At 46.8% G+C, this 22,285-nt stretch overlaps 1 protein-coding gene across 10 annotated transcripts in view; it reads left to right on the top strand.

Annotated features, from left to right (window-relative positions):
• Window positions 1-22,285, top strand: part of HUWE1 (HECT, UBA and WWE domain containing E3 ubiquitin protein ligase 1) — a 119,139-nt gene that overhangs the window by 87,429 nt on the left and 9,425 nt on the right. For 7 of the 10 annotated variants that reach the window (XM_066614323.1, XM_066614324.1, XM_066614331.1 and 4 more), the window contains 26 exons: window positions 215-426; window positions 755-937; window positions 1,775-1,947; window positions 2,188-2,336; window positions 2,710-2,785; window positions 3,232-3,330; window positions 3,617-3,750; window positions 4,585-4,756; window positions 6,655-6,883; window positions 7,093-7,271; window positions 8,290-8,379; window positions 8,471-8,622; window positions 9,184-9,229; window positions 10,315-10,593; window positions 11,282-11,540; window positions 11,626-11,759; window positions 11,840-12,060; window positions 12,980-13,268; window positions 13,360-13,462; window positions 13,872-14,412; window positions 16,963-17,518; window positions 18,149-18,267; window positions 18,397-18,553; window positions 19,313-19,445; window positions 20,226-20,428; window positions 20,657-20,784. In XM_066614323.1, the coding sequence (XP_066470420.1) occupies window positions 215-426; window positions 755-937; window positions 1,775-1,947; window positions 2,188-2,336; window positions 2,710-2,785; window positions 3,232-3,330; window positions 3,617-3,750; window positions 4,585-4,756; window positions 6,655-6,883; window positions 7,093-7,271; window positions 8,290-8,379; window positions 8,471-8,622; window positions 9,184-9,229; window positions 10,315-10,593; window positions 11,282-11,540; window positions 11,626-11,759; window positions 11,840-12,060; window positions 12,980-13,268; window positions 13,360-13,462; window positions 13,872-14,412; window positions 16,963-17,518; window positions 18,149-18,267; window positions 18,397-18,553; window positions 19,313-19,445; window positions 20,226-20,428; window positions 20,657-20,784 (5,016 nt within the window). The remainder of the gene's footprint in view (window positions 1-214; window positions 427-754; window positions 938-1,774; window positions 1,948-2,187; window positions 2,337-2,709; window positions 2,786-3,231; window positions 3,331-3,616; window positions 3,751-4,584; window positions 4,757-6,654; window positions 6,884-7,092; window positions 7,272-8,289; window positions 8,380-8,470; window positions 8,623-9,183; window positions 9,230-10,314; window positions 10,594-11,281; window positions 11,541-11,625; window positions 11,760-11,839; window positions 12,061-12,979; window positions 13,269-13,359; window positions 13,463-13,871; window positions 14,413-16,962; window positions 17,519-18,148; window positions 18,268-18,396; window positions 18,554-19,312; window positions 19,446-20,225; window positions 20,429-20,656; window positions 20,785-22,285) is intronic. The other 3 variants (XM_066614329.1, XM_066614330.1, XM_066614333.1) reach the window with 3 other exon arrangements.

Below are 22,285 nucleotides of genomic sequence, written 5' to 3'. Positions count from 1 at the left end.
GAGAGATGCTGGGAAGAATTGGTTGATGTGATCTGTTGAAATGAGTTAGATGTAAGAGAAAGTCAGAGCTTTAAGTTTCTCAAGTTCAGTAGATAGTAAGAATAGCAAATTTGAAGAGAATGCTGTGGTGGGGGTGGTTTGCTGAGGAAGGATGGCTGGACCTTCTGAACTTGCTTTGTTGCACAGCTACTGATGTCTTTGTGTGTCTTTTCAGGACTGTAGTGTTTTGGCCTTTGTCTTGGACCATCTTCTCCCCCATACCCAGAATGCAGAAGACAAAGATACACCAGCCTTGGCCCGCCTTTTCCTAGCTAGTTTGGCAGCAGCCGGCAGTGGTACAGATGCCCAGGTGGCCCTGGTGAATGAGGTTAAGGCAGCCCTAGGCCGAGCACTTGCCATGGCAGAGAGTACCGAGAAGCATGCCAGGTGAGCACTAGCTTTTGAGGCTCTTCTCCATTTGGAGAATGGATGATGGCTACAGTATTGTAGTTCTGATTGTGTAAGGATTTTTAGTCTTGTGATTCAGGTAGATCTTTGTTTCCAATGGAGCACATTGCTAAATTATTCCTCCCAGTGGTGGAGGAATGCAAAACACACACACCCCCAAAAAACCAAGGATATTTGTGAACAGAAAGCCAGACACTCTGCTGAAGAGATTTAGTTTGGTGGATATGGGAGGAAGAGCAGATATTTGTCATAGTTGGGAGAGAAACAGTACATTTGTCTGCATTAACTCTGTCCCATTTGATTCTAGGCTGCAGGCAGTCATGTGTATTATCAGCACCATCATGGAATCGTGTCCATCCACCTCCAGTTTCTACAGCAGCGCAACAGCCAAAACACAGCACAATGGCATGAACAACATCATCCGCCTCTTCCTCAAGAAGGGATTGGTCAATGACTTGGCAAGGGTGCCTCATAGCCTCGATCTGTCCAGGTGCTTGACTTATTCTCTGAGGAGATGGAGCAGAGGCTGCTTTGAGGTTACTGGTGGAGTCACAGTTGGTGCAGGGGACAAAGAATAAGACCTTGAATTCTATCCTTTGTGTGACTTCCACTGCATTTTGGCTTTGGAAATGTATTCTCGGTCTTCAGGGTAGAATTAGCATTGCCTTGCTGAGAGACAGTATATGAAACAACTCTCATCTCTTTAAAGGTTTCTCTTCCTTCCACCTCAGTTCTAGGGCTGAACATTGCATAGCACTTCTACAGGAGTGTTGCTCCTTCCACTTGCTTTGTAGGCAAGACCATGAGACTTGAGGTTGACTACATAACCTTCTCTAATAGACCCACTCAGTTCCAACCCTGCCTGCATCAGAGCAACAGCTTTCAGCTTCTCACTCTCTTTTTGGCTAGAACTTCCTACTCTCATTTGCTGAGGGCAGGGGCAGCCTGAGGTGCTGAGCAGGTATAAGTGGTTGTCGGCAAGGTGATGTGTGCATACCTGTAGGTATGTGCTGAGTACTGGGAGTATAGTATAGGAGAACACTGCAGCTGGAATCACTTACTGCAGTGGTTCTCAACCCCTTTAGAGGCCCTAGAAGCTGCTGCCTGATGTATAAATGCCAAGGGGTGTGGCTGTAATGGTGTTTGGGCAGCAGTACTCTCCCTCCCCGTAGCAGCTTGTTTAACCCTTGACACATATAGTCTAATCAGTTTGAGACCCATAGTTTGAGAACCACTGGATTACTTGGCAGCTCTAAGGTTTTAATTCTGTAATGGCCTTGCCATTTTAAGGGAGCTTAACTGAGTATACGCGCCTTTTTTTCTGAAGTCCCAATATGGCCAACACCGTGAATGCAGCATTGAAGCCCCTGGAGACGCTGTCACGTATTGTCAACCAGCCCAGCAGTCTCTTTGGCAGCAAGAGTGCATCAAGCAAGAGCAAGGCAGAGCAGGATGCTCAAGGAGCAGTACAAGATGCCAGTAGTGGTCAACAAGATGCAGGTCTGTGGCCCGCATTATTTCAGCAATTATTGTTTTGGACTCTGCATGCTGCGTTTTCACCACCACCACCTAACCTTGTTCCCATAATTGACCTTCCTATGTGCCTCCCCCACCCACATTTCCCTTACTTGAAATAGTTCCTGACTTCTTCCACTGTATGCTTCTGTTTATCTTCCCGTCAAATCAGTTGGCAGATGACTTAAGTGGGCAGTCCTAAGGTCTTAATACTTTGGTTTGCAGGAGAGAGCGGAGAAGCAGAGGCTCCTGAGGAAGATCATGATGTTGCCCAGGCAGAAGTGGGAGACAGTGACATCATGGATGGCGAAGCTGAGAGTGATGCTGTCGTGATTGCAGGGCAGCCTGAAGTGTTGAGCACACAAGAAATGCAGGTATAAATGGTAGTTTGCAGGGTGATGTGTGTGCATACCTTCTGGTGTGTGCAGGATGCAGCCACTGGGTTCAAGACAGGGGGTGTAGGAGATTGAAGCTCCTTGCAGAGGAGAGGCTGAATTAAATGCTGGTGAAAAAATCAGGCTCTGTTCTAAGATGACAGATTTGTTATTGCATAAAGTTGCACAGTCTTCTTTGTGTTATTCAGGGTGTGATGTTTGAGGCTAGAGTGGTTGGAAAATAGTACTTAGCTTGAGTGAAACAAGAATCTGAAACGTGTTTCTAGAATTCAGGGTCATAGTGTTGGAGTGCAGAGCTTATTTGAGAATGAATAACTAGATCACATTGATACATTTACATTTCCTCTTTTAGGTGGAAAATGAGCTGGAGGACTTAATAGATGAGTTATTGGAGCAGGATGGTGGCTCAGGAAACAGTACCATAATAGGTGAGTTCCAAGCCCAGTATCTGGTTTCAGGGTTGTTCTTCAGGATTTTTGTCCTGCAAGTGATCGTTGAGGCAGCCACTTTCATCATTTTTTGTGCTATATAGAAACCATTCTAGTATGAAATGATCACCTGTTGCTATCTCCTATTCAGCTCCCCCCCCCCATACTGCATGGGTGCTGTGCTCCATGTGGCATGTGTCAGTGCTGCCTGTTGTCCCTTTAGGAAAGAGATGTTCTTTCAACTAGGCCAGGGGGCACATCCTCTAAAGTGGAGCAAATGTCTCCTCCAAGTGACATCTTAACTGCCTAGGATACTGTCTTTAATGTGTTCAAGCAGCATCGCATCAGGAATGTAAGAGTGCTGGCTGATAAATCGACCACTTCTCCTTTAGTGTTGGTTTCTCATAAATGTACTAAGTCATGAAAACTATCCATGTGTCTTTCAGTAGGCCGAAGTGGAGAGGATGAATCTCAGGAGGATGTGTTGATGGATGAGGCACCTTCCAATCTGAGCCAGGCTTCCACCCTACAGGCCAACAGGGAAGGTGAGGAAATGCTTAAGAGATGCATGGAGTTGGTAAGAAAAGAGTCTGTAGTAGTTTGTGATGCTGAGGAAAGCAGGAGGTTTACCTAGCATGGTATAAATAACATGGGCGTTGGCTCTCCTTTTAAAGGGGGGAGTGGTGGAGAGGGGAAGTTTCTGAGGACTGGCTGTGCATGATGCTTTTATCTGCCAAGAGGAAATTGATGGGAGATCCTGCCAGAAAGATGGCAAGGCTGGGAAGATCTTGGCTTCAATAGCAGGAGCCAACACACTCTAATTTCTCCTAGATTCTATGAATATCCTGGATCCTGAGGATGAGGAGGAGCATACACAGGAGGAAGACAGCAGTGGCAGCAATGAGGATGAAGATGACAGTCAGGATGAGGAGGAGGAAGAGGAGGAGGAAGATGAAGATGATCAGGTAAAGGCATTGGAGGGAAGCTAGTGCAGGAGTCTATACTGGGGCAGCTTTATTTTCTTAACAGGTGTTTGTGTAGGGCAATGTACAAAATAGCAAAGGGGATCACTGACAATTGTGGATGGGTGTTGCAATACAAAGCAATACAAGCATGGCCTTGGAACGATGGTGTTTGGGCTTTATACGTAGTTGGATCTGAGAGCCAGAGTTTTCCTTGATATGGTCCCTGGCTCTGGGAGAGGAGAATGATTTAAAAGGGTAGAGGCAGTGAAATTCAAGATCCTAATTGTAATCAGAATTTGTTTAGCCCAGAGGTTCTCAAATTGGCGCATTGTGATGCCCCAGCCTGAGGAGCTCTGTCTTTGCCTATTTAAGGGGCGGGGGAAAATGCAATGATGTGATCCCCAGGATCGTGCCACCGCGGGCAACAGGCTTCATTTTACTCACCAGCAGCCGCCTCCCAGGGCTGCAGGGAGCCCCATGGAAGCCTTTCCAGGGCTCCCCAAGCCTCCGAAAATCTAAAAATAAAGATTGTGACCCATTTTTGTTTTCGTGATCAAAAACCGGAAGTAGGTTGTGATCTTTATTTTTAGATTTTCTGAGGCTTGGAGAGCCCTATGGAAGCTTCCGCTGGAGCTTCCAGCACGCCAGGAAGTTGCTGGTTGTGGTGGTGCTGAGTAGAAGGGAAGCCTCTGTCGCCCCTGGCAGAGGCATGGTCCTGGGGATTGCATCGCTGCATTCCCCCTCCCCTCCAAAAACTTACTGCAGCTCCCAAACTCCTGGAGAGTTTGGGAACCGCTGATTTAGGCCTTTGAGTTATGTGCTCTTTCCCTCTAGGATGATGAAGAAGGTGAGGAAGGTGAAGAGGAGGAAGATGATGACGATGGCTCTGAGATGGAGTTGGATGAAGACTATCCTGACATGAATGCCTCCCCACTGGTGCGTTTTGAGCGCTTTGACCGTGAAGATGACCTCATCATAGAGTTTGACAACATGTTCTCCAGTGCCAGTAAGAACTCTGAAACCTGGGAGCCATAGGACATGGGTGATATACTAATGACTGATTCTTTGGAGGTTGGGAACCACAATGTTGGGCTGTTTGCAAAACCTATGTAGACTAGGAGGTTGGGTTCCAGGAACTCTCTTAACTTGAGTATAGCATTTTTTGTTAGCCCGTGGGACTGATCACTAGCATTGCGACTGTGTGGCCAAGGGGGCTGCCAGCCCTGGGTGCCATGATGGGAGAGTGACAAGCTGCCCCCAACATGGCGGACCCACAGCATGGCGGGCACTGGCTGCAGGCGCATGGCTTCTGAGAGCAGCTGCAGCCAGCAGCTGAGCTCCTGGGTGGCATAGCAGTGCCTGCCCTCTTTCTAGTGGGGGGGGGGGGAACTGGAGGTGCAGAAGTGGAGCCGCGTGGAGGTTATCACAGAGCCAGTTCTTCTGGCAGCGGTAAGCAGGTTGCATGTAGGTGAGGGAACGGGTAGCGCCGGGAGAGGAAGGGCCAGCCTCCGGAAGTGTGTGTGGGGGAAGGGAAGGAAGGTGGATGAGTGAGTGAGCAAGCAAGAGATGGGGGAGTGGGGGCTCCATGGTGAGTAGTGGCTACCTCTGAGAGGGTGGGAGAGAGGGCAAGCCAGCCAGCTGGAGGTGGAGGAATGGGTAGCATGGGAAGGGGGCAACTTCCTAGAGTTTGGAAGCAGCCAGGGTGGGCAAGTGAGATGGTGATCCTACTCTCACTTTCCTGAGGGTAAACCCGTTTGACAACGATGGGGCTTATTTCTGAGTAGACATGCATAGGGTTGGGATGCCAGGCTGCGCCCTCCTTGGCCTGACTACCTTCTGCTGCTGCTACATCATCCCAATGGGGCACCTTGGTGTTCTCGCTTTGAACAGTGGGAGGTGCAACCGCTCTGGCTCTGCACCTCCTGAAGAACGCACCAGCCGAAGAATGAGGGGGGATGGAAAGGAACAGCAAGATAGCCAGCAAGAAATTCTCAAGCACATGTCCTGCCAGAGCACCCCTGGAAACCACACACAATATTGGCTGAGCACAGGGAGACTTTCCTTGGGGACAGGGTTTGTCCCAGAGACCCCTTAGGTGCTCCACAAGAAGAGCACAAGCAGGCTGCAATCTTATCCACACTTTCCTAGGAGTTTCCATATTGACTATTATGGGGCTTACTTCTGAGTAGACATGCAGAGGATTGTGCACTCAGCCAGCCAGTGTTGTCCCTGAGTGATGAGGAGCAGCCAAGCGGCCAGTGATCGTTGTGGTATGCTCTGAACGATCTGGATGTAACATTAAATGGAGCTTTGGTTACACAAAGATCTGTGTCTGTGTATCTGTGGAGTATGTGGAATCTGTATCATTTTATATATTAAATGAGATGGGAAAGCAAGTAGTATACAGTAGAGACTAAGGGCCCAATCCTATCCAACTTTCTAGCCACAATACAGCCCCATGGTCCCATATCTTGAGAAGGCCCCAGTGACTGCCTGTCCACTACAGGCTGCAGTGCACATCCCACTGGCACAATTGCACTAACATTGGAAAATTGGATAGGATTGGACCCTTAATCAGAAAATTGAAGATAACTGGACTAAATTATGAGATTAGAACATGCTGAATTTCATAGCAAGAGAGTGATAATGTATGAGTGCTACTTAGTAATATTTTTAAAGTAATTAATTAATTAAATCAATTATGATTTCGTTGTATTGGGGTGCCAAAAATTTATGGGCCCCTGGAACTCAACTAAATCTTGGCTCCAAAAAGTTGCTTCTGAATTGTAGATTTATTTAGTCTGGTCTGGGCTATTTTTGTCTTCTCTGAGAAAAATGGTGCACTTTTGTGTCTTCACAGCTTTGTTTTGGCCTGCTAACTTCTCCTCCTGTCTCTCTTCCCAGCGGACATTCCCCCGTCACCTGGCAACATTCCTGCCACTCACCCGCTCATGGTACGGCATGCAGACCACAGCTCTCTCACCTTGGGTAGTGGCTCCTCCACTACCAGATTGGCACAGGGCATTGGTCGCAGCCAGAGGACACTACGGCAGCTGACAGCTAATACGGGCCATACTATCCATGTGCATTACCCTGGCACCCGGCAGCCCAACCCACCTCTCATCTTACAGAGGTGAGACTAAGGGGAGGGAGCAGCGCATCCCAAGCTGCAGATGTACACAGTTAAATTAAACCTCCTGGCATATTCTAACCCTGTTTGGGAGGTGGGTTTTCCTGTGCAGTTTTGATCATGCTTTGTTTTCCCTCATTGTAAAGTTTCTGCATGTCTGTGTATCTGGGAAAATATCCCATTGCTTTTCAACCATTGTGTTTCCTTCCTAGGTTGCTGGGCCCTTCAGCAGCTGCAGACATCCTTCAGCTAAGCAGCAGCCTCCCACTACAGAGCAGAGGTCGAGCTCGCCTCCTCGTAGGCAATGATGATGTGCACATAATTGCCCGCTCAGATGATGAATTGCTAGATGACTTCTTCCATGATCAAAGCACAGCCACCAGCCAGGCAGGCAAGTCCTCATGAGTATTAACATTTGAAATGTTCAGACCCCACACTCAGGACTTCAAAGGCAACATAGTGTTTCTGGAGGTGGTAATCTGTTTTTCTTAAACTATTAAATATCTTCTATGCAGATGATATCTTCAGGTGCAGCCATGCAAACACTGTTTTGCGGTATAGCAGTGCTTTGTATTGTAACCGCTAGGACTGACCTTTATGTTGCTATTTCAGTGGGTAATGTAGCATTGGTTTCTGCACATCTTTTCAAATAAGAACTTCCAGCCTAGTACAATTGGAGATAAATCTCTAATTCCACCAAGCAATTAAGCAGTCAGATGGGACAATATGGAGCTGCTTGTCTTGCACCCTTCTTGTTAACTTGCTCAAGGGCTGGTTCACAAAAGCATGTTACTCCTTCATGACTTTCATATGTAAATTAGTGATCAGAGATACTACCGCAGAACTTTAATGCCACTGTGCATAACTTCAAACGGAATGTGCTTATTCATGGAATTGGGTCACACATTCAGTTATGTCAAGGGTAGTAGAATCAAGTGAAGTTACATGCGTTTGTGAATCATTTCTAGTTCTCTTGATCAGCATGCACCAAACCCCTGCCGAAGGGCTGGATCAATTGCTCTTCCCCCACATGAATGGAGCTTGCCATTCCGCAGGACAGCCTCTTATTTGTGCCTTCGATCTTCCCTAAACTTCATGCCGGGCAGCCAGTCCTGCTGCCCGTCGCTCCAGCAGGTTCTGTGTCTGGATTTCCAAGCAGATGCAGCTGCCCAGGACAATGTTTATGGAAGATCAGAGGTACAGATGTGAGGCTGCCCTGTGGAATGGAATGCTCCGTTTAAGCGGGGGAAAAGTTTTTTGGCGCTCAGCAGTCTTGAGTTTTGAGACTTCTGCTCTAGATCTTAGAGACCTATCAGAATAGCTGGACCAAGGCACAGCTGTATGTCTCAGTTAACAAGTTTTCTTGAGCTGTTTTACATTGTGTAATATCTCTCCATCTTTTTCTTTAGGAACCTTGTCAAGCATCCCCACTGCCCTGACTCGCTGGACAGAAGAATGCAAAGTGTTAGATGCAGAAAGCATGCATGACTGTGTTTCAGGTGAGCCAGTGAATAGCTTTCCTCCTTGCAACCAAGAGGGCCCTTTTAGTGATCAGCTGCTACTAACCTTGTCTGCCCTTTTTCCATCCAGTGGTGAAGGTTCCCATTATCAACCACCTGGAGGCACTGAGGGATGAGGAGTTGGAGGAACGCAGAGAGAAGCGGCGCAAGCAAATGGCTGAGGAGGAGGCCAAAGTGGCAGACAAGGCCAAGGAAACCGAAGATAAGGAGCAGAATGCCCAGGTTGGAAGCCCAGCTTAAGCATCTGTGGGTCATTTCAGAGATTTTAGGGGCGAGGATCATCGTTACCGGCATTGTTTTCTTTAAGGAACTGGCATTGTTATTCTGGGGCACTTTAGATGTATGCAGTTGAGTTGCAAATGAGAAACTGAGAATCTATAACTGTAATGAAAATGCCAGTAGAGGTGTGTTAGTCCTGTGTAGCTTGACAAGCTTATTTCCTTTAGAATAGAGGTGGGAAGTCCCCTTTCTTACCAGGCTCCTCTCTTTTCTTGCTCCTTGAGTTAAACTTGCTCTTGCTCCTTCAGAACATTCTGATAAATATGCTTCATGGAACTGGATAGGAAGTGAATGGGGCCATTACAAGAGACGAAGGGGGTGAAGTTGCAAATGTCAAGATGAAAATGGGGAGACAGCCAGTCACTTAAAGCTCTCCCATCACACTTCCTGTCTTAAGGGGAGGGGACTACCTGTGCAATTTTTCTGCAGATGGCTGATCAATAGGTTTGACTTTGAATTGGGAGAAACCTGGGTTGCTCTGATATTTGTTCCTTGCCTCTGTAGGGACCAGTGCCCCAGTCAAACAGTTCAGCTGAACAGAATCTCCCAGGTAACTTATTGGTTGCTGGATGTCGATCTATCCTGTCTTCTTTCCTCAACCTAGCTGAAGCAGATGCTGTTCCTGGGCCCCCTGGGATGAGGTAGTAGATTGTATAGTTTTAGGGTCATACCCGGTCTTGGAGATAACTATACAATCTACTGTCTTTCCTATGAGGTTTCCATCTCCACATGCCACTGTTGCCTACCTTTTGAAGACAAGGAGGGAAACCACTTCAAGACTACATCTAGTTGTGGGCGGGAAAGATGACAAGTTCAAGCAGGGAATTGGGAAACAAAGTCCCTGGGTCAAGATGTAAGAGATACCTTTGCAAACTGGGCAGAGAGGTATCTTTTTAAGTGGGGGTCCTCTTACTTTTCACAGGGAGAGAGCAACTATTCCTATTTGCCACAGCACGGTGTCTTTTCCAGTTACTTTAGTTTATATTCTGCATCTTTTTTTTCTTTTCTTTTTTGAGATTGTGCGCCCTTTTGGGACAGGGAACTGTGAATTTATATCTTTGTGATCTTTACTGAAAAGTAGTACATAGATACAAATATGATGCAAGAGTTTGATTCTATCCCACTGTAGAGAGGGTTGGGGCTGTGGGATGATATGTCATATGCTCAGGCAGACAGGAGTCTTGGTTCTTTGCCTGGTTTGGGGAGAGGATTTCCATCATGCATGTTCTCAGGCATGTGTAAGAGGCCAGTGCATAGGAGTATGACTTCCCTTTATGAGGTGGGACGATCCATTAGGAGCCTTTTGGCCAGAAAAAGAATTGTAATTCTGAATACTGAAAGCACCTGTAAGCCTGTCACCGGCTGTGTGACTTTGCTTCTGCTGGGGTGAGGTAGTAAGTTGTATTGTTGTGGGGTAGGGATTTGTGCCCCAAATCTGAGATAACTATACAACCTACTACTTTCCCTGGTTGGAGTAAAATACCCAAGATTGTAGTGGGGTTTTCATGTATCTAGTTAACCTTGGGGTATAGATCTGTGGTGCTGAAAGGGTAAAACCAAGGCCTTGCTTGAAACCCCTCTGCTGCTCAGCAGTCTGGGTTTTAAGCCAGCCTTCCTCCCTTTCTTGGCTCCCAGATGGTGCAGCCCACCCTGACGGGTATCCCGTGGTCCCGACTGCCGCCGAAGACACCTCGGCTGGCCCCAAGCAGACTCTGGTCACACTGGAGAGCCCCCAACAGCAACTGCAGCAAGCGACAGGGGCAGGCGAGCTCCCGTCGGAGCTGGTGGGGCAGTCCAGTGCTCAGGCTTCTGGGCAGCTGCTGATGCCAGTGGAGCAGGAGGACTCGGGCCCTGGGAGGCCGAGCACAGACGCTGAGGCCACACAGATGGAGCTGTCACCTGCCCCCACCATCAGTAAGTGGCCTCAGGCTTCACCCTGCAGGTGTTATCCCAAGTCTGACTATATCTCACTTATATGTATTCAGATTTCTTAGTGTTTTCCAAATGTTGAGAAGACAGTGATCATTGCAATGTTAACTGAAACGTGTAAGTGAATTGCATGTTGACACCACCACCCATGCTTTAGTCCTGGCTATCAAAATCAAGCCCCTCTTTTAAAACCCCCTCCTGGAGGGTTAAGCTCAGATTGAGTCCCATAAACATAAGGGATATCATACTGGCAAAATCCAGTTTGTCCAGTCAGCTATTTTGATAGTGTTGATAAGCAATTTCTGGTGACTTCTATAGCCTGTTCTTGTTCTCTAGTACCTGGTGAGGTATTTGTGTCCAAAATAAGAAGAAATTGTATTGTTGAATGGGAACAAGAGTCCAGCTAGCTTTGTACTTCCAATCCTGACAGCAGATTTTGCATCCAGTCTTTTTCTTAGTTGCTGCTGTTCATTGGTCTAGGACTCTGGGATGCTCTAACAAATTTGACATCCATTCTTTTAGGTCTCGGGCACCGTCTTCTGTTAGCGTTTCTTTGGTGAAGGTGATAATGCAGATAGATTTCTGTCCCTGTCATATTCTTGGTTGATTTTGCATTAAAACATTCTGTGTTCCTGCAGCTGAAAGTATGCTTCTCCTTTTGCTATTCCACCAGCCTCACTCTCTCCAGAGAGGGCTGAAGACTCAGATGCCTTGACAGCAGTCAGCAGCCAGCTAGAGGGTTCACCAATGGACACCAGTAGCCTGGCCTCCTGCAACCTTGAAGAAGGTGTTGGAGAGGGTGGCGGGGCTAGCAGCGTGGAACAGACGGGTGCAAGTCCTGTCACAGCAGCAGGTGATGCAGCGCAGCAAGGGTCCAATGTCCAGGCCATTAGGGAGAGCCCACCTGATTCCAGCCAGCAGGTGGATGATGGGTAAGGAGCAGAGAGAAGATAAGTCACCTGATTCCATCTGTTTAGCATTGGCATAGCACTAATTAACTCTTTTCTTGCTTTCTAGTTCCCCACCTGCCTCATCTTCTGAGAGCTCCTCTACGAGGGACTCAGCTGTGGCCATTTCAGGTGCTGATTCTCGAGGCATCTTGGAGGAGCCACTGCCCTCTACCAGCAGTGAGGAGGAAGACCCCTTGGCAGGTATGTGGTAGAAGTGAACCTAATGAGAACAGCTATAATTAATGCTAAAGCTGTGTCAACCATAATATCTTTCTCCCTAGGCATAAACCTCCCGGAAGGTGTAGACCCATCTTTTCTGGCTGCACTGCCTGATGACATTCGACGTGAGGTGCTGCAGAATCAGTTGGGGATCCGGCCTCCTGCCCGGACTGCCCCAACCACCACTGCTGCTACACCAGCACCACCTGTAGTGGGCAACCCTAGTGTGACAGAAGTCAGTCCAGAGTTCCTGGCTGCATTGCCTCCAGCTATTCAAGAAGAGGTAGGCTTGCCCTTTAAAGGGTAGGGGGTAATGCACAACTAATCTCATGCTTATAGAATTATGAACCCCAGCAAGTCGTCTATTGCTCTGAGCTAAAATAGGATTTTCAGTATCTAACACATTCCTGACAGACACATGTCCAACATTTTCTTTAAAACCTCCAAGGAAGGGGCCAAGTGAATGGTCTGGGACCACCTGATGCTGCAGCATTGCTGAAGCTAAGCAGTTGTGAACCTGATCAGTTCCTTTGATGGGAGACCACTGGGAGCCCCATGTAAGAACAGGATATAAGTATAATTTTAAAAATTCTCCAAGGAAGGAGATTCCCCAACCGTCCTGTTTGGGATGGGGAAATGGGTATGATTTTTATCCTGACCACCTCCAGTTTCTTTCATTTTCCCTGTGCAGAAGCAGCATGTACAATACCTTATTTTTGTAGTAGTAATCTAGTTTATTCATTTATTTAAATAAGAAAAAGCACCGTGTGGGGAAGAGATACCGGAGCCCAAATACATTGTCATGTCATAATTTCTGAATGGAACATTCCTTGAGTCTTGTAACTCACCAAGCAGTTGATATGAACTGCTCTTAGCTGATGCGTTGCCTGTACTGCAGAATGTTAACACTTTTTGCATGTTACCCAACATTATGCTGTTGAACAACTCTTAAGAGCATAAGGATTTCTTGGCAGTAGGCACCCCCATCTTGCTGAAATCATAATAGAAAAGTTACAGTTTCTGAGTAGTGAGTAGATGGGGCCATATTCTACTTTGGTTTTTCTTGGAGCGTGGGGTAGGGTTTTAGGGATTTGTAAACCCTCCTGCTCATTGTGGTGAGAGACTGGCTAGTGCCTACACTTATTTCTGCCCAGTTGTGCTCACTGATAACTTGTCATTTTTATCCTTTTCTCAAATGCTAGGTGTTGGCCCAGCAGCGGGCAGAGCAGCAGCGGCGTGAGCTGGCCCAGAACACAAGCTCAGACACCCCCATGGACCCAGTCACGTTTATTCAGACATTGCCATCAGACTTACGGCGCAGTGTGCTGGAGGACATGGAGGACAGTGTACTGGCAGTAATGCCTCCTGACATTGCTGCTGAGGCACAGGCGCTGCGGCGTGAGCAGGAAGCACGTCAGCGCCAGCTCATGCATGAGCGTCTCTTCGGCCATTCTAGCACCTCTGCCTTGTCTGCCATTTTGCGTAGCCCAGGTAAAGGATGACTCCCATGTTTTACCATCTTAGTTTCCTAGCTCTGTAACTTCTCATTCCTGATCCGATGGTTTCTTTTTTCCGTCCATAGCATTCACAAGCCGACTGAGTGGAAACCGGGGCGTCCAGTATACACGCTTGGCTGTACAGAGAGGGGGCACCTTCCAGATGGGTGGTAGCAGCAGTCACAGCAGGTATTAAATGTTTGGGCGGGGGGGGGGGGCTGTGAAGGGTGCTGCACTTCCACAGAAAGGACTATAGGGGGAAATCTTGTGTGTTTGATTGAAATACTTAGAAAATTGGGACTAGGATTATAAGTGGACCAAGCTATTTGCTCCACAAAGGTAGGCTAACTGTGTGAAGTTGAGAAACCCAAGATTACTATCTTGCAGCTTTCAGCTTAATAGCCCTCTCAGTGGCCCTGGTTTTTTCAGATCTAACAAGGCCAGTCTGCGGGCTGCGGATAGTTTTTTCGGCATCCGATTATCGATACTTAATTACATATGTCAAATATGGCTGCCCATAGTAAGGAGTTTTCGATTCCTTAAATTCTGTGCTTTGGAGCCCTAATTCTGCTCTGATTTTCCAATTGTTGCTTCCTAGGCCATCGGGAAGCAATGTGGACAGCTTGCTTCGTCTGCGTGGGCGACTTTTGCTAGACCATGAGGCCTTGTCCTGCCTGCTGGTGCTGCTCTTTGTGGATGAGCCGAAGCTGAACACAAGCCGACTTCATCGGGTGTTGCGGAACCTATGCTACCATGCGCAGACACGTAGCTGGGTGATTCGCAGCCTGCTGTCCATCCTGCAGCGCAGCAGTGAGAGCGAACTGTGCATAGAGACTCCTAAGGGAACTGCTGCACCAGACGACAAAGGCAAAAGAGCTGCTAAGGCTTGTGCCTCTGACAGCCGGCCACTTGACCTCCTGCACAAAATGGAATCTAAGAGTTCAGGGCAACTTTCTTGGCTCTCTGTCTCTATGGACGCTGCCCTGGGTTGTCGAACCAACATCTTCCAGATCCAACGAGCAGGGGGGCGTAAGCACACAGAGAAGCATGCTGCTGCTGGTTCCACCGTTCACATACACCCGCAGGCTGCTCCTGTGGTTTGTCGGCATGTCCTTGACACCCTCATTCAGCTTGCCAAGGTGAAGACAGGTTGTCTGGGTGGTATTCTTGTAACTTGCTGGGTGCGAGGAGGAAATAGTTCTTCTCAAGAAAGACTGAGAGTGTTAAGCCTGCTCAGCCCAGTAGGAATAGTATTTCAGTAATTAACAAAAGGGCGTTGAGAGTAAAGGAAGCAATGATTCATTCCATCAGTTGAGAAGCAGGATAATAGCACAGGGGTTTGTAAACCTAAGGGAGGTAGATTTAAGATTAATTAGTAGTGCTGCTGCTTCTTAATTGAGAACAGATGAGCCACAGAACACATTGCTTGGGGAAGGGGCGTTGTTGTTCCTATGCTCTAAATTCTGCCTTTCCACTGTTGTGCCCAAAGCAGCTGCTGACAGAATTTAACAGTACACAAAACAATCAAAGTTTATCAGAGCTGCCATAATGACAAATGGGGAGCTGGGCTGTTCACTGTGTTGACTGTGGCCAATCACCTTCCATGGGCAACCACCAGTCAAGTACAGGATATCCTATCTTAAGGAAAGAGGCTAGGCTAATGGTGGTTTTCCTGTTTTCGGTCCCTGGGGCTATCTCAGGTCATGTTAGATTGTATCAGCAAGCAGCAGCTGTGGTACCGCCTTCTCAGCATTTGTTGCTTGGCCTAAGGCTCCATGTTGAGCAGGTTACAAAATCTGTTTTACCCGAAGTGACTGACAGACTTAAAATGTGGTGGTGATATTTTTGTTGGCAATAAGGATTCTGTCCCAAAGAGTTTGACAAACTTGAAAGTGTAATGAACTAAAAATAATGCAGTATCTACATAAAATACAGCCTTTCCTGTTTTCAAGGTTTTCCCTCTGTGGGGACAGCAGTGCAGATTTGTGTTACTTTGTGATTTGAGAATTTCTGTTCCCTCTTAAGTTTTTGGTACGTCTGGGTGTAGCTAAGGGGTTAGCTACAGGTTGAGTCTCATTATTTGCGAGGGTTCTGTTCCAAGAACTCACCTGGATGGCAAAAAACGAACTATAGCAAATCAATTTAAAAAACAAAGTCTCTCTGCTCTGGTGATTTAAAAAACAGCCTTGCTGACCTTTGTAATGCGCACAGAGGCTATCAGTCTTTCTCCAGGAGCTTAGGCTTCACTACGAGACAGCAATCCCTCCCTTCACCAGGAGCCCCAGCAAGGGGGAAAGAATGGAGAAGGTGATAATCGCTGCCATTTAAGCCTTCTTTCAGGTGCTCAGGGGGAAGGGAGGAGTGAAGCCTACAGAGAGAATGATTGATGGATTGTCAGCTGGCTGCCCTCTCTGGCATTATTAAAGGACTGTTTTCCTTTAATGTAAAAGGTCCTTCTCATCAGCTTTGAGATAGAAAAATCTGTGGATAATTAGGTTATACCTGTAATCATTTGTATGACTGTCTCTGCAACAGTAAAAAGTAGTTTTTTAAACTGTGATTTTAAAGGGATGCATTTTTTCCCTTCTCCAGGGATCAGCATATTCCTTCTCATTTGCAGCGGCCATTCATGTTGAGACAAATCTGTGTATAAAAAATCCGTGTATAACAAGGCTGGACCTGTAGTTTTTAAATACTTGTTATGTTCAATGCTGGAGCAGCTCTGTGGAGTAAAGAGTTTTTTGAATCTTACAAGTGTAATTTGAGGTTGCATATGTGCAACTTATCCAAAACGTAACTGATCTGAGATCTAAACTTCTGTCCAAGCCAAGTGTTCTTCCCTCTCAGAGGATTCTTGCTGATCCTGTAGCGAAGTCCCTCCTTGGAGGAAGGAGAAGCAGAAAGGAGTCAGTTGTTTGGCTTGGGTGCATGTTCCGTACACAATCTCCAGTTTGTGGTTATTACTCCACTCCAAAGTAGACTGTGCTGCCAGAGCAGCCAGGCTCTCACGCATGCTGCTCTGCATTGCTCCTCGCTCATATGTTCCTTAATTTGAGGAGGGGGGCAAACAGAGTTTAAAAAACCAAATTACAGGTGGTGATGAAAACTGTAGTTGGAGGTTGGTTCCAATGCTACCAGTACAGTATATTTAAGACATAGCTATCCTGCTTACAGTAGGACTTTGGAGTTGGTATACCAAACTTCTGACTCCAGCCCCACCCAAAATTGCTTCTGACTACACTGCCCTGCTCAGAATGAGATGAAATCAAAGAGTATTCCTGCTTCCACTGCTCACACCAAAATACCAATATCAACTCTATAGCATTCAATAGGTGTCATCCAGCTTACATCCTGTAAACCATGACTGTGGAGTCAATCAAAACCAATTTTGGATGGAGTCAGAAGCAGAAGTTTTGTCTACCAACTCCATAGCCCTGCTTCTTTCAGGTTATCATCAGGTTAGCAATACTGTGCTGACCATTATAACTAACCGTGGAGTTTTGAGCTTGCTGTAACTTCCCGTACCTGCCTAATCCAGAAGGGGTTGTGTGTTGGGGGGTGGGATATAATGCCCAATGGTTAGGAATCTTAATTCTTTGGGCAAAAATTGGGCAATCTATATGTTGGAATAGGGAGAGGAATGAGTGAGGAATTCCAAAACAGTGACTAAATCTCCTCTGTCCTCCTAGGTGTTCCCGAGCCACTTCACACAGCAGCGGACCAAAGAGACCAACTGTGAAAGTGAGCGAGAGCGTGGGACCAAGCAATCAGGAAGCCCTTGTCCGAGTCAGACAGGCGCTAGCGGCATTTCCACTGATTTCTGGGACTTGCTGGTCAAACTGGACAACATGAATGTAAGCCGCAAGGGCAAGAACTCCATCAAATCTGTGCCTGTGAGCTCTGGCTCAGAGGGGGAGAGTTCCCCCTATAGCTTGGAAGCCTCTCCTCTTGGCCAGTTGATGAACATGCTGTCCCATCCAGTGATCAGACGGAGCTCTCTGCTGACTGAGAAGCTGCTACGCCTCCTGTCTCTCATCTCCATTGCTCTGCCTGAGAACAAGACTACAGCTGAGGGGGCAACCAACCACGCTGCTGCTGCTGCTCCTGTTGCAACCTCTACCCCTACACCTGCCCTGGCTGCTGCTGCTGTAGCTGCTGCAACTGCAGCTGCAACTGCTGCTTCTATTGCCACCTCTGGTGCTGCCACAGTAACCGCCACATCTACTGTCCCCACCACTGTGTCCAGTAAGTCCTGTGTTGATCAGGGAATCTGATTGGGGGGAAAGGTGATATTTGTTGCCCTGCGTTCTGCTTCCTGCTTCTAGGACCAAGGACAGGGCTTGGATCTAAATTTCCAGATTTTACATTCAAGTGATCCAAATCCTGTGTCCTCCACTTGCATAATTGTGGTTTTGCTCATCATGGGGAAGACCAAGGGGCTATGCAAAGGCATTAAAGCCCTTGTCCCCAACCACTAGAAATTCAGCAACTCCTTTAGCTTCTAAGATCTTGGGAGACATTGCCATACACTTTCAGGCATCGCAGTATAGGGACTGGTAACATGCAAGCTTTTTAAAATGAATGTGGAATTCTCAGGCTGAATTCTGTATGCAGTGCTAGCTTCTGCACTCCCATGAAATCACCACTAACTAAGGGACTGGTTTCTGACAATGAAAACCTGATGCAGGCGAGAAGGATAAACAGAGAATATCTCTGCATGCATGGTTTCCAGAATGGAGGCATCAAGGTAACTGAAAAGAAATGATAGTCAAAATGATATACTGTAGTATGACTCAAGAACCTCAAACTTTTGGGAAGCTTACTCCAGCTTATGCCCTGCTGATATACTAACATGTATCTTGTCACTTTTCTAAGCTATTGCAAAAAATAGCAAATCTCCAGCCAAAGTAGGCGAAGGAGGTGGTGGAGGTGGAATTGACAGCAAAATGGCTGCCTCGGGCCTAACGGAGAATCAGCTGCAACTGTCTGTAGAGGTAATTTTTAAAAATGCATTCACTGTGGGTGAAATGTTGGGAATGTCCTCACAATACAAGGGATTTGGGGAGATGACTGAACCATACAGCATCCTGGCACACAGTGATTAACTGCTTTTCTATGCCCAGGTGCTGACATCTCACTCCTGCTCTGAAGAAGGCCTGGAAGATGCTGCCAATGTTCTCTTGCAACTGTCACGGGGCGACCCAGCCACGCGCGACACTGTGCTCAAGCTCCTGCTTAATGGAGCCCGGCAGCTGGGCTATACACTCTGCAAACAGATAGGTAAGATTGGGAAATATCAGTAGGAGGAGCTGGCTAGGGTGAGTGACCATACCCTACCACTATCCTTGAGAAAAGGTCAAAGGGTGAAAATAGGAGGAGTAGCTGGTAGAATCTTAGGGACTTACAGGTACTGTCCTCATTGTACTGGTGTGCACTTATGAGGACTCCCACCTGTGTTTCTGTTGTTGGTAGCATGCTATAGGTAAAATATACCAAATGTACCTTGGGGTGAACAGTAGATTTTGGAAGGGGGAAACCAGGTCAAGTGGGTTTGTGTACCTTCCTCTCTAACCTTTTTAAAATGATGTGGTAGCAAGGTCAGAATATCTATGCTGATAGGGAGGGAACTTTCATCTGTCAGGTATGTAGCTTGAATCCGTAGCAGGTGCACTTGGCTTGCTTGTTTCTGCTTAAGACTCAGGTAATCTTGAAAGTACAGGTTTTCAGCATGACCTCTCTTATCTCTGTTGCATTGTAGCTGGTAGAATTCTCCATTAGACCTGAGCTGGTAAAATCAAAATTCAGTGCTGGGAGGAAGCTTTCTTTGGACAAGCAGTTAATCAAGTGGTGGTTGCTGTGTTTTAAGATTAAAAAAACCTTGACCAAATTGTACAATGGAGCCATTATTAGAGTCACAGAACTATAAATGTTTGGCAGCATTTTTTCCTTGCTATCCATTTCAAATGAGCCACACAGAGGGTGGAATTCTTTCTCTCTGAAGAGACACTATCCATGTCAATCCTAAATGCCTCGTTCCAGGTACTCTTTTGGCAGAGTTGCGAGAGTACAACTTGGAGCAGCAGCGTCGAGCCCAGTGCGAGTCCCTGTCCCCAGATGGGCTCCCTGAGGAGCAGCCTCAGACCACGAAATTGAAAGGCAAGATGCAGAGCAGGTGAGTGTCGTAAACATAGGGGGGTTTGGGGTGCTCAGGGTCTTGGTTTTTGAACCCTAAAGCCCTCTGCTCAGTAGTACTGCCACCACCCTGTATGTGCCAGTGCCTCAGTCCAGGGACACTGAGACCCTCTAGGCTTAATGCTCTCCCTTGCAGGCACTGAGCGCTTTCTCCAGTTAAAGCTTCAGTCCTCAAGTTACTAGACCTCAGTGAGCACTTGGCAGCTTGCTGAACGGCTAGGCAGGATGTTGCACCCTAAACTCTGTCCAAGAAGGAACAGGACACACCCCTTGGGCACTCATTATTATACTTCTTATGCTAATAGTACTGAGGTGACTTCATACTTATTTAGACTGTCCAATGAGAACCCTTGAGGAACAGAAACTTCTTGAAGTTGGCCTGTTTGCTAACTCCTAGTTCTTACCCCTCCCAACTGGAGATCCATAACTGTACTCCATCATGCTTGATCAGCTGATCTCACTGTCTACTAAGGTGCCAAACATTCCAATGGGTTGTAATTCTTGTTATCTGTCCTTTCTGGCCAGCAAAGGAGAGACAACAATCCTTTGTTGGATTGGAGGAATGTATTTACTCACATTCCTGCAGCTAGGAACTGCTAGCAACTTCTCCATTTCACTGTCTTAGTGTGGTTCAGGCTTCTACTGCCAGCCTAGGCCTAACATGTACATATTCATGACAGTGTCCCCCAGCTGGCCTCTCGCTGCTTATTTGAGTAGCCTTCACTAACCTCCCCGTGTTTTCCTCCTTCCTCAATTACAGGTTTGACATTGCTGAGAATGTGGTGATAGTGGCCTCACAGAAGCGCCCCTTGGGTGGTCGGGAACTCCAACTGCCCTCTATGTCTATGCTGACCTCTAAGACGTCCACACAGAAGTTCTTTCTCCGGGTGCTGCAGGTCATCATTCAGCTGCGGGATGATACACGCCGTGCCAACAAAAAGGCAAAACAGACAGGCAGGCTAGGTACGTTGGATGGGGTTAGCTAAGTCCTGTGCTGGGTGCTGGCATATGGGAGGGTAAGCTATGATAGGAGATCAGCCAACTGCTGGTACTTTTCTATAGCAGATCTGGGAGATTCATGGCCCCATACAGCTGAAGCCCAGAGCTCAAAGAGGGGGCTAAGCCCAATCGGCATAACTGTAGAATTCAACTTTCATTCTTCTCTTCCCCCCTCCCTCCACTTCTTTGCAGGTACTTCCGGTCTGGGCTCAGTTAGCAGCATCCAGGCCGCTGTTCGGCAGCTGGAGGCTGAGGCTGACGCCATTATACAAATGGTACGTGAGGGTCAGAGGGCCCGGAGGCAGCAGCAAGCAACAACGGTTAGCATGGTGCCTGTGGCGCTTGCAAGCCACTCATTTTGTTTATTTGAACTCCCCTTTTCCATTCTTTTTTATGTTCCTTTCTTCATCTTTTGTCTCCACTCCCCTCTTTTTATGCCTATTTGGTATGTCATCAGAGAAGTGTTTTGTTCAGAGATTTGGTCTTTAGCCACTGTTGACTCTAAATCTCAAAGCTGCTATTCAGAGAGACTTGTGGGGGCCAAGTGTAAGCTACACTATGGGTTCTGTGTGGGAGGGATTTGAAAAGTGCTGACCACAGCTGGGGAGTGTAAGGAATATTGTAAAGCAAGAAGAAATTTTGCCCCTTTTTTGTACATGGTTGAAGGTGCTCACTAATGGCTGCTCTCCCATCAATCAGCTGCCTTCCACTGGACTTCTGAGTCTTGACCTTTCACAAAGTCTGCTGACTGATTTGAGAGATCTTAGTTGAATATTTTCATAGTTTTGACAAATTGTAGTCTTTGGCGTAGTCACTCTTCCAGAATGTTGGTTTTGTCTTGTGTTTTCACTTACCAGCTCAGCACTTGTTACCTACTTTTTCATTTTCTTTCTTTACTAGCCCTGGTTGGCTTGGGTATCTCTGCACCAAATATTTCTAACCTTCTATATCTTTTCTATGTTTTTGTGATGTTTCAACCTCAAGCAGATGGGAGAAGAGAAGGGGCTTCATGCTCAGGCATTGCACTGTTTGACCTGCTGTAGCTGAGGCCAACATTAACCTCACCCAAACCTAACATTAGCCTCACCCAACAAAAACACACCTAAAGCAATAAGTTATATTAAAAGCCACGTGTGGCATCCTGATTTTATTACTGTCTTTTGGGTTAATGTGTATATTTATTGTTGGCTCCTTTGAGAACTGTTGATCAAAAATTGAGTGTAACTGGAAAGACAGTGTGGTGAGAGCCACTTGCAGGTGGAAATGGAATAAGAATTAAGGCACACCTCACTGCAGGTGCACTTATTTAGTATTGGTGGACCCCCAAATTTTTTCTGTGACTAGAAATATCACATCAGACCAGATCGGTTCTGTAAATTTTCTAGTTGGCATAAATTTTGGTTGTAGAAACTGTTGGTTTTAAAAAAACAACAACAAACAACCCTCAGTGGTGTTCCTGGGATTAGTGGTCCCAAGTTGCAAAGGATGGGAGAAAATGCAGGCAGTTTGAGGACTTCGTGCTCTGCTCTCAACAATGGATACTCTACCAAATTTGGAGGCTTTATATCAGTGGTTGTCACACATTAAGCACCCACTTTTTAGAATGAGAATCTGTCAGGACCATCAGAAGTGATGTCATGACAGGAAGTGACGTCATCAAGCAGGAATTTTTTTTCTTTTTTTTTCTTACAATCCTAGGCTGCAATCCTACCCACACTTACCAAGGAGTAAGTCCCATTTACTGTCATTGTTAAAAGAATATACATAGTAGCCTGTTAAAAGTACAGGACTGGAACATTTCCCTAAATGCACTCACATACC

Source organism: Tiliqua scincoides, chromosome 2, assembly GCF_035046505.1.
Source record: "Tiliqua scincoides isolate rTilSci1 chromosome 2, rTilSci1.hap2, whole genome shotgun sequence".
Taxonomy (NCBI): Eukaryota; Metazoa; Chordata; class Lepidosauria; order Squamata; family Scincidae; genus Tiliqua; species Tiliqua scincoides.
This window is presented reverse-complemented; position numbering and strand designations above follow the sequence as displayed.